The 11,885-nt window shown below is 29.5% G+C and overlaps 2 protein-coding genes across 3 annotated transcripts; one reads left to right on the top strand and one right to left on the bottom strand.

Annotated features, from left to right (window-relative positions):
• The first annotated feature begins 3,183 nt into the window (after nt 1-3,183).
• On the top strand, nt 3,184-5,410 carry LOC113789665 (uncharacterized). Of its 2 annotated transcripts, XM_075819978.1 has the most exons (3): nt 3,184-3,441; nt 4,306-4,467; nt 4,531-5,410. In XM_075819978.1, exons 1-3 carry the CDS (start codon nt 3,294-3,296, stop codon nt 4,965-4,967), a joined length of 747 nt encoding a protein of 248 aa, XP_075676093.1. In that variant the 5' UTR covers nt 3,184-3,293; the 3' UTR covers nt 4,968-5,410. The 2 variants fall into 2 exon arrangements, with proteins under 2 accessions (XP_075676093.1, XP_075676095.1); XM_075819980.1 differs by lacking the exon at nt 3,184-3,441 and having other exon boundaries at nt 4,130-4,467.
• LOC113789667 (glutamate receptor ionotropic, kainate 2-like) lies at nt 4,951-11,027 on the bottom strand. The gene is made up of 8 exons (XM_075819971.1): nt 9,662-11,027; nt 8,950-9,536; nt 8,679-8,882; nt 8,465-8,617; nt 7,616-8,406; nt 7,131-7,558; nt 6,793-7,061; nt 4,951-6,346 (listed from the first exon to the last, which is right to left on the bottom strand). The coding sequence occupies exons 1-8, from the start codon at nt 10,998-11,000 to the stop codon at nt 5,318-5,320; spliced, it is 4,800 nt and encodes a 1,599-aa protein (XP_075676086.1). The 5' UTR covers nt 11,001-11,027; the 3' UTR covers nt 4,951-5,317.
• Between the last annotated feature and the right edge of the window lie 858 nt (nt 11,028-11,885).

Here is an 11,885-nt window from a genome sequence, read left to right as displayed (position 1 = left end):
GGATATCAGAAGGTGAAGAAATTATAGAACAAAATTTTTGAAAATTCAATGTTTATTTAATTAGAGATCAAATGTTTCGAAAAATGATGTAAAAATTAAAAACAATTCAAAAAAAAATCTAATCATAAAGCTGGCATAATAAGTTGGCATATTTCAGCTTTCATTTACGAACAAAAAAAAATTACATTTAATGTATGTTACACGAATGGCTGCCAACAACCAACTGATTTTTTGTCGAAAGATTGAACTGAATCGTTTGGAAAGAGTGGTAGGTTTGATCTAAAGCTAGCGTAGAGAGAGATCCAAGCTTGTTCCCTCCTTCCTTTCTGCCTTAGCTTGCTTGATGATGATGATGATCTGGTTCTGTTCAAAGAACAGAACAAACACACAACATTCTCGAAATGATATCTTGCCTTCTGTACTTGTTCGATTCGATATTAAAATAAAATTAAAAGGCATGATGATAATGACAAAAAACTACCATATAAATATGATGAACAGATTGGATTCGGATTTTTTTTCTCATTGATCATTATTTGGATGTCCAAATTCAATCAACCATACATATCGAACAGAATCAATCGAAAAGATCGTGGAATTTGATTATCAAATAAAATTCAAAAAAAAAAAAAATTCAAAATTCATATCGACAATCATAAAAAAAACCTCTAGTTGTATTCCTAAACAATTTTTCGCCGTTTGTTTTTACCGCTGTTTTTTTTTGTTACCATCAATAATTTGATCAGTAAATATATAGAATTTTTTTTATTTCCATCAAACAAGGTACGCGCATTTATAACCAAAGCTAAGAAATGAAGAATTTATAACTATAGCCAATGATGGCCAAGGGCCAATATCGACGGCGACAAAGATGATTGTAATTTTCCAAAACAAAACAAAAAAAACATTCGTTTATTTTCAACAAGAAAATTAGTGACAATAATCGCCATCATCTCATTATCATCAAGAGATATGACCGTAAAAAAATCGACCAAAAAAAGCAAAGTCAACGACGACTAAGAAAGATGAATCGAAGACTATGATGATGGCTGGACATTGAAAATTGTTGTAGAACCCAGAACAACAACAACAACGAGGACGACGTTGAAAAAAAGCGTGAGAAGTAGCTTGCGGGCACGCAGTGAAAACAACTAAAAAATAAAAATAAAAAGATTGTTCTATCATCAAAACGACGAAGACGAAGACTACGACGACGATAATGGTAAAAAAAGCTGCTTTTGCTCTCGATGTTTTGAAAAGATATATGAAGAAGTTGTTGAAATGTCCATGTTGTATACATTCATACAACAACCACCACCATCTGAATTTCAAAATGTGTGAATTGTCTCTGTATACCAATTGAAATTTGAAATGAAATAAAAATTGAAAAAAAAGAAAGCGAATAAAAAAGTCAAATAAGTAAATTATCCATTAAACTTTTTTTCCTCTCACTCTTTTTCTCTTTTTTTTTGTTGAAAAAAATGATGCATAAATAAGCAATTTAAATAATCCAAACAAGCACCAACAAATTTAAAGATTGAAATTCAATTCAATTCAATTTTTGTTTCTTTTTGTTTGTTCGAGTATTTTGCAAATAATTAAAGGATGCCATAGGTGGTGATCAGTCTTTCCTTTCGAAAAAAGAAAAGAAGTTAAGCATAAAGCTGAGAATTGTTCGAGGACAATGTCATTATTTGATTGGCTAATGATGATAATGATAATGATAATGATGATAGCTGATATTATGATTGAAATTTGTCAGTCAAAGTCATTATCATTTAATCTCTTAATCAATCAATTTAATCGATATTTTAATTTCTTTAGTTTCCTTTCTATCAATTGCACCTCCCAATCAATCAATCGATCAATCAATGTAACACAATCAAATGTTTCAAAGTAATTTCATAGGAAATTTTTTGTTTTTGTTTTTTGCAAATGAAAATTTGTCATCATCATCATCATTATCATGTCAAGAAATGATCAATGATTTTTTCCGGATATGGAACATCACATATGTTTAATGTGGATAACATGGAATTTTAAAATAATTTGTCTTTGGAATTTATCTATCACCGTATTATTTATATTGGATTGAGCAGATGTTTTTTATTTTTATTTTTTTGATCACTTTAAGTATGTTTCGGTGTTGGTCAATATCATTTGTTGCTTGTTTTTTTTTGATTCTTTAGGTTCATTCATTCTTCCAACATTTGGTTATAAGTCAATATTACCAACTAGTAGTTGTAGTAGTAGTAATAATAGTAATAGAAAGATGTATTCAAAAAAAAACCAATACAGTGACCTTTGACCGCTCTAGAAAGTAGAAATAGTATTTAGTTTCGTTTCTTATCGTTTTCCTGGAAAACATTTCCGAAACAACCAAAAGCGAGTAGTAGTGGCAAAAAAAAACAAAAAAAAACAGCAATCAATCGACCTAGCTTGCCAAATAAAAATTTTTTTAAAATAATTTTTAAGGATAGGTCCTAGTCAAACCACTGATCATTGATTTTGGTGTTTGTTTATCATTCATCACGATTGTTGTTGTTGTTGTGAATATGAAAAAAAAATGTTGAAGGGAAAGAGAGAAAAAACATCTGCTTTGGATTTTGATTTGCAAGTAGTGTATATGGTTGACATATCACACATTCCTGTTTCTGGAGCGAAACAACAACAACAATAGATTTGGTATTTGGATCAATTTTTTATGAAGGGGAAAAATAAAAAAAAATTTGTCGTCCACAACACTTGACCATCCATTCTATAGATAATTTATTCATTTTTAAGTCAATTTAATTGTGCTAGTTATCTTCATTATCTTTATTCAATGATGATGATGATTTTTTTTTGTTGTCATCATTACACAACTAGTAGATGTGGATGAAAAAAGAGAGCAAAATATTAGAAACTCTGTAGCTGATTCGGTCGACCGTATAACGTAAAACAAAACAAAAAAAAACGATGAAGCGAAACATACGAAAAAAAAACGCGAGTCAGGTCCGAACCGTGAGAACCAGAAAAATATTCATTTTTTCTTTCTCTCTCTCTTTTGAATATACTTCGGCTTCTGTTTTTTTTTTTGGTTCTCTCTCTCTGACTTATATTCAAGCTGATGATAATAATAATAATAAGTATGCAATTGACAAAAAAAGAAAGAAAGAAAATCACTACCCTCAACATCATCAAGTAAATACGTACAACAAACATAGTATACGAGCTATAGCTGCACGAGCTATATATTGAAGATTTGATATTGGTTGTAGGAACCTCTCTATCCGATAGATAGAGAAGATATCATGCGGATATATGGCCGACATCCTTCCCTTTCGACAAGATTGATCTTAGAGCGGGAGAGAGAGAGAGAGAGAGAGCGTGGGATAACAACAAATACTAAACATACCGATCATCATCATCATCATCAAATGAGGGGAAATGCTATGGGTAGTAAGTAATGTGACAGTATTATTATTATCTTGCTTGTCATCTTAGCTTGCGTAACTTGCTTTCTATAGTTACGCCTGTATTATCATTGTTTAACTAATTTGTTGCATCATTGTTGTGAGATTTATAATCATGAGATTTCATTCATTATAAATATTATTCTTTATAAAAGTGAATCTCTTAAAAAGATGGTTAGTGTGTTAATGGTGATCATCATCGTCATAAGAATCTTTGATAAATTGAATGATTTCTTAAGATTCATAAAGAAAAAAAAATAAGTTAGCTGCCCTTGGGTTGTCACATACACACACACACACACACTCCCACTTTCGTAAATGTTTCCCATCAAATTTTATTTTATTTTTTCATTCAAAAAGATTCACATGAATGAATTTCGTATCGATCGAAATTCAAGAAACCAGGAGGAGAGAACCTGATTCTGAAAGGAAATACTTTTTCTTTCGATCAAGATTTAAATTGAATTAAACATTGTTGCTAAATATTTAAACTAATTTTTTTCATTCATTGTGTGAAAAATATTTTCAACAAAAAAAAATTTTGCATAAAAACTAACAAACAGACAAAAACGTGATCAAAATTTTGAGATAATTTTTTGTTTTGTTTAAAATATAGAATTTCAATATGGTTTTCATTTCGTTTGAAATATTTGATATGATCAGATCATGTTTAGATCATCAACATTGATCATAATTTTAATTTTAATTAGTAGTTTTTATCCAATTAGTTTGAATGCAATAAAACAATCTCGAACGATGAATTGTATGAGCAAAAAATTAGATCAATGTCTTCAACATATAATGTACGTAATGAATAATTCTAAGCTATTATTTCCGGAAACTTATCCAGAATTACAACTAACATGTCAACTATTGGAATATGGTGATAATTGTACACAACGTTATATTGATCAATGTATGCCATTGCTGATTGGTAAAATGATTTGGAATATGATCAATGATACAAGAAATGTTTTACAACTAATATGCCATAATTTAACCATACAAAATGGTAATTGTTAAGAAAATAATTTAATTAAATTTTTATTTAAAAAATTGATTTTTCATCAATCAGATTATCTACGATATGCATCATGTTTCAAACGAACGGCCACCATAAATTGTATGGATATTGTCAAACAAATACAAACATTATCCACATCAAATGTTAATATTCAACAATTTTGTTGCATTTATAAATCATCAGTTGATTGTCAACATCGTTCAATTATCAAGGATTGTCATATGGAACATCATGATAATAATTCAGCTAGATTTTTTCTTGAATATTCAACAAAAATTAGTGATTCATTATTAATGCAACATTGTCTTACCTATACACATTTGAATCAATGTTTAACAGTAGATAATAATCAATTAACCATTACAAAATTCAAAAATTCATCAACATCAAAGCAATTTGATTCAACCATTAAATTCATAATGATAATAATAACATTAATAATCATATCATATTATTATAATTTTATAAATATTCAAATTAGAGTTTAGTTTTTATTATAGACAGAGAAAAAAAATTGTCATCAAAAAAAAATTAATTTTTCAAATAGATATTATATAAATTAACCAATTCATTCATTCATTCATTCATTAAGACAAAAAAAAGTAAATGTTAATTAGTTGAAAGCGTTCGTTTATTGGTGTGTGTGTTTTATATGTTTACATTGCAATTGTCTATCTTAAGTATTTTTTATTTTTTTTTTTTGTTTTAAATATTATGATTCTACCTGGATGAGGGAAAACAGAATAAATAGTTCATGATATCTGTGTAAATGTTTTATTGAGCTTTAAAGAATGTATTAAATAAATTGATATATAATATTTATTTGTTTGTTTGTTTATCAATCAAGAATGGATGATGTATCAATCAATGGAATATGATAACGTTTTTGGGCAATAGAATTTGTATTTGAATTATTAACAACTAAACGTCCTATACTACCACTTTTTGTCAATACTGTTGTTGATGGCTGTCCATCATTATCGGTTATATTGATTGTTGGCAGATTGGATAAACTATTACTATTTGCATTATTACATTGTGTGTTTCGGTATTGGTGTTGTTGTTGTTGTTGTTGTTGCGGCTGATGATGACTATCTAAACCGGAACGTGGTCGTGGTACCAGATTCTTGGCCAATTGTAAAGATTGTTTGTTTTGATTATTGTTATTATTACTGGAAATCAATTGGGTAGATGATTTTGATGATGCTGTACGACGCCAAGTACCAGTCATAATATTTTGACTTGATAAAGGTTGTTGTGTAGAATTATCATCTAGATCACGATTCAATGTACAATCATCAGAATGGTATACCGATGATGATAATCTTGATGATTGTTTTGTTGTTGATGATGATGGTGGTTTCTGTTGTATCAATAGATTTGAATCACCATGATGATTAGTTGTTGATGATATTTTATTCGTACGATTCATAATAGAATGTGGTAATGAACGTGTTGCCTGACGTATTAGATATGATGCTGATGATTGACCATCATTAATTTGATCATCATGATGATATTGACAATATTGATTATTTGTAACTAAACGTCTTTGTGGTTCATAATCATATTGTTGATAGCCTTGATGATGAACATGAGGATAATGATGATCACTAAATAATAATGGTGTTGAAGACACTTTTGATACAACAACCGATTTTGATGGCGTTGTTGTTGTTGATGTTGGCGTCGGTGGTATCATCATCATTGTCATCTGTGATTGATCATTATAACGATTTTGATGATGATAATGACTATTATGGTGATGACCACCACCAATTGATGAAATTGATGCCAATTTTGATGATGATTGACACATTAATGCAAATTTTAAATCATTCATCATTTCTTCACATATTGTTTCATTCTGGTTTTTTTTAAACAAATAAAAAAACAGAAACGGAAATAAATTTTAAAATCAAAGATGATGATGATGACCTTGTTCGATAATGAATAATTAATATTATAAACGAACTTAAAATTAATTGAAATTAAATCTTAATTCATTTTGTCATCAATAACAACATTTGTTTACTTTTGAACCGTGGGAACTTGAACTTTTCTACGACATTTCAAGGAGAAAAAAAAGAAAATCTAATTATAGTCCATCATTGAATGTGACAAATAATAGCTGATGATTGGATTTGTGTGTGTGTGTGTCTAACGAATGACTGAATGATCTTATCTCGGACTAAATGTAATCTAATTATTATTATAAGTTTCGAGAATCTAGATGATTATGATGGCAATAATAATTATCATCATGTAATTTTTTTTTGATCAAAGTTAATTTATTGTTCAATCAACACAGACCTGATCATTTTGTTCATAACGTGATTTCCAAACGAATTCAAGTATGACGACAAATAATGAAAAACTTAGGCCACCAAGTAATACGACAAAAACACCGCCAACATTATCAATCTTTAATGGTGTTACCGAACCGGAACTTTTTTTCGGATCATCAATACATTGGCCACCACCTTTTTTCTGTTTCCACCAACGTTCTTTCAATGTTAATAATGCACCACTTTCCTGTAGTTTTAATATTGCCTGTGATAATGGTGTACGATATGGTGAATCTATATTGCAAAAAAAAAGAATAAAGAACACAAATAAGCATTTTATAGATGAACCAAAAAAGAACTTACCTTTTCGGGTAGCAACACCATATCCTTTGGAATCTAAAAGGCCACCAATCTGTGTTAGATTACAATTTCTTTCAATGATATATTCAATGGATGCCGATTCCATTAGATACGCATACATTCCATCAGCTTTCTCTACCGTTTTTCGACCTTCTTCATTTGATTTCATAAAAACATCCGCATGTTTACTCATGAAATTCCACATTTTCTTATATGTTGTTATATTGGATTCGGCAAAAAATGATGCCGTCGATCCTGATCCAAGGCAACCATATTTGATTTTTTCTTGTGCAGCCAGACCTTCCGCATTTTCGATTGGATAAACAATTTTTTCCACAGTTAAAAAGGCAGCCAAATTAGCCGTATATGATGCAATCATGATCAATGTAAAAAAATACCAAATCGAAGCTATTGTTCGCGTGGACATTGCCCTAAAATATCGATCAAATTTTTAATTGATATTTTAAAGTTTAACAAAATTCACCTACTTTGGAGTTAAATCGGATGCCTGTTGCATCAATGAACCGATTGTAAACCAAAAACTATTTGATAAACTGAATGCATTTTCAAGAACCTGTTCATTCTGGCGACAAGGATGCGGATTTTCCCATTCGTATGGCGATATACGACCAACAATAAATAACATGGATGAAACGCCCACATAAGCACAAACAACATAGATCCAAACAATGTTAGAGAATGGTGAAAGAAATGAAAACAATGATGTCACTTTTTTCGTTGGCTTTTTATATAAAATACTGATTCCAGTGTTCATAAATGGATGTGTAAAATCAACAGCATCTTCACGTTTTGATGTGATTGTCAGATCGGCAACAGCTAGATCAGCTTCACCGCGTATCAATTCACCCATCATACCGTTCCAGTTACCTTCTTTATCGGGTCGTCCATAAGCACCATCTTTGACCAGACGAAATTCATAATTGAAATGCAAAAGTTTTGACAATTCTGATATAAGATCAATTGCATAGCCTTCAAATTGATCATTTCCAATACGTTTGAATGATGAATCTTTGATCATCGTATATGGATCATTCAATATTGTTGTTATGATCAATGTTTTATTTTCTAATGCTGATGATGAATAATGTATTGTCCAATCACGTGATATATTTAATCGACGTTCCGGTTCAACATCTTCGGACCATGTACCGATTTCTTCTAGGCCATTAGGTGAAACAGTTACAACCGATAATGTTATTGATGAACGAAAACCAAGATCATTAAAGCCAACTAAACCGGTTATACCACGAAATTCAATCTGAACCAAAGTAAATTGAACATCATTGAAATGAAACCAAATACACAACCATACATACCGGACGCATGTAATTGATAAGCGAACTACCATGTGACCACGGAACACTACTTTCACAGCTTACTTGCTGTATTTCAATCGATTGTCCATGATCAAGTTCACGTATGGCAGTAGCTAATAATTTAACAGCATCGTAAATCAAAGCCGATTCAGTCTAGAATAATGAAAATGATAAGTAATAACATTAATTGTGACATTAAAAAAGAAATACTTACTGAGATTTCCGGTGAATAATATTTCGGAAATTCAGTACGCCAATCTTCACGTAACAATTTTAGCTCTTCATTTGAATCATCAATTATTTTGAAGGCGGTTATTTTTGTTTTACCAAATTTAAAATCCTCTAAATCGATTGTATGAAGATCCAATTGAGTTATTAGATAGCTATGTGATTCGGTTATTAGGCCAACTTGTTGTGCCTAGTTTTTTTTTCAGCAAAAAAAAGCCAATCAAGTGATGGGATATTTAAAAATTTAAAATTCTTACATGTTTTAAAGCTCGAAAAATGTTTTCATTTTTCACATCCAGAATAATGTTTCTTTCGCCATCATTTTTTACTTTCCAAAATGTTTCTCGATATGGTTTACCCGGTTTAAATTGATGAAGTTTAATACGCCAATTCAATGATTCAGCTTCTTTGAAAAAATCCTGTAAACGTATTAATCCTTCATTATCTTCGTAAACAATTGCAAATTGATCCCAATTCCATGCTTTTACAATATCAACATAGGCTCGGGCAAGAACATTTGGTTTTGGATAAAGATTTACGGACAGATCATCACGTTTGGTTGTAAAATCCCAGCGTGTTTCTAGATGCGGTATATCTAATGCATCACAAATCGATTGTAAATGACGAGATATGTAACCATCAAGTGGATCGAAAATGGCCACAACACCTGTATGTAAAAGGCTACAAACTTTTTTATCCGCATGAAAACTATCATGTTTTTGTATATGTTCAATTTTCGGTATCAATTTTGTATGTGGCAAAATAATTCGATCCGAATTGATTCGTTTGATGGCCAATTTGAAGGCAATCTCCTGATCCAAACGATCATGTGTAAATACGGCACCTATTCCAGTAACAAAATTCCAATCAAAAAAAAATAAATAAATAAAAATTATCAATGACAACAGATGGCAGTACTGAGATAGATTTCAAATTCGAACAAAGAATAAAAATTTAATGGAAACCTACCGACATTGATGGAACTGGGTAATGAATATACAAATGTCGGTATCGAAATCATCATTAATAAAAATAATATTAATGATGATGATGATGATGTATAAGCCATATTAGAATGATGATGATGATTTAATGATAAGATTGTTGACATAAGAAAGGAAGAGGCGTTTAAGGTGATTGAAGCAATAGCCGAGGCAATAGAATAAAGTAAAGGAACAACAAAAATTTTTACCATAATAATCATATAGACATTTATATTGATGATGAATATTTTCAATGAAACAATTTGACATGATAATAATAAAGATAAAAGATATAATTTCAATATTAATAATAAAGATCTTGCTCGTTTATAATGTTGTTGTGGATGAAAATTAAATAAATTTGATCCAATATCCATTGTTGTTGTTGATGATGATGAAGATGATGATGAGGATGATGATGAGGATGATGATGATGACGACGGTAATAATAATTTAGTTGATAATGACCGTAGTCGCCTTCCTTTTAATGTTCCAATAATAGTTTTGGTTGTTGTTGTTGTTGCTGGATAACAAAAAGTTTCAAAATGAAATAAAATGGATGATGATAACATTATCATTTTGGTAGATGATGATGATGATGATGAAATTAAAAATGTATTCGTTTTTTCAGCTTCCGACATAACAGAAACGTAATAAAAAGATGATAATAATCTGTGCCAACAATAAGGATAGGGTCCAAATATTTCATCATCGCCATCATCATCATTGGTATTGAAATGGTAATAATATTCGGCATCAATGAATATTATCCGTCCATGATGGTGATGGTCACCACTATTATCATGATTGAATAATGAAATTGTTGTTGTTGTTGTTGATGATGATAATGTAGTAGCTAAAGAAGTAACAGTAATGTTACAATCATTATCTTCATAATCGTTTTGATTCATATGACGATGATGATGCTTACAATATCTAAACAACATCTGGCCGCCAACAACTATCATCATTTCATAATCGATGTATCGATTATCATCAACTTTATCATTATCGATTATATTAATAATATTGTTCATCATCATGTCGACATTAATTTTGTCAACATTGTTAATGTTAATGTCTTTTATTCTATTCATTGCATTGTTATTTTGTTGTTTATCGTCATTATGTTCAACCATTTCTATAATTATTGTTATAATTAATAAAAATATAATCATTTTTGTTGTTGTTGTTTGTTCAGTAACAATAATAATTTTCAAATAATAATTCATTGTCATAGACAATGTTATATTCATTATTTTTGTTGAATAATTTGAATTATCATTATCATAATTAGTTATAATCAAATGATAAAAATTGATCATTCTAATTGTTTTATTTCGATTAATAATAAGGATGTAATAATTATCAATTATTATCATGTATCGACAATATTTTTCATTCAATAATCGATGACGATAAATTTGACAACATTTTGTCAATATATCAATTTGATGAATATTCTTCATCATCATCATCAATATTTATCGATTGATTGGTAAGTCAAATCAAATCAAATCAATTCCAAAAGCGATGATAAATGATTGTCGATTCACATCGTATAAAATAGATTCTGTTTAAGGAAAGAAGAAAAAAATACCAGAAAAATCATTAATGCTCGTTCTATTTTTTTTTTTTTTTTGCTGAATTAATTTGGAATTCAAATTTAAATCAAATATAACCTATCAACGATGAATAATGATGATTTCATCATCATCATCCAAAAAGAAAATTGATACAAAATAAAAAAAAAAAGAAACTAAAATAAAATGATTCTATACAGAGTATTATTTTCAACTGAATAACTATTGTATTTTATGAACATATAAATATTATTATTATTATTAATATTCTTCCTATTAATAATCATAATTAATGAATCCTTGTGTAGAAAAAACATCATCATCATCATCATCATCATCATTCGCATCATCGAACCAGGTCCTTTGAGTAAAAATTGTTGAGAAAACAACTACAACTAACACAGACACACACACACACATAATATCCAAAGTCTGAAACTGTAATATAATCAAGAGTGAAAGAAAGATTCAAAAAAAAATTAAATAAACCGAAACAACAACAAACTTGCCATATTTTTTTTCGTTGTTCTTTTTTATCGATGATGATGATGATGATGGTGAAAAGCGTTGGTTATTCAACACACACACACACACATACATTCACCAAAACACGAACATCGGACAAGA

The sequence above is a fragment of the Dermatophagoides pteronyssinus genome, unplaced genomic scaffold (genome assembly GCF_027571235.1).
Source record: "Dermatophagoides pteronyssinus isolate colony J.1.1.1.1 unplaced genomic scaffold, Derpt_VIB-CSIC_2022.12 sq0005, whole genome shotgun sequence".
NCBI classification, from domain to species: domain Eukaryota; kingdom Metazoa; phylum Arthropoda; class Arachnida; order Sarcoptiformes; family Pyroglyphidae; genus Dermatophagoides; species Dermatophagoides pteronyssinus.
The sequence above is the reverse complement of the archived record's forward strand: the minus strand, read 5'-3'. Positions and strand labels throughout refer to the sequence as shown.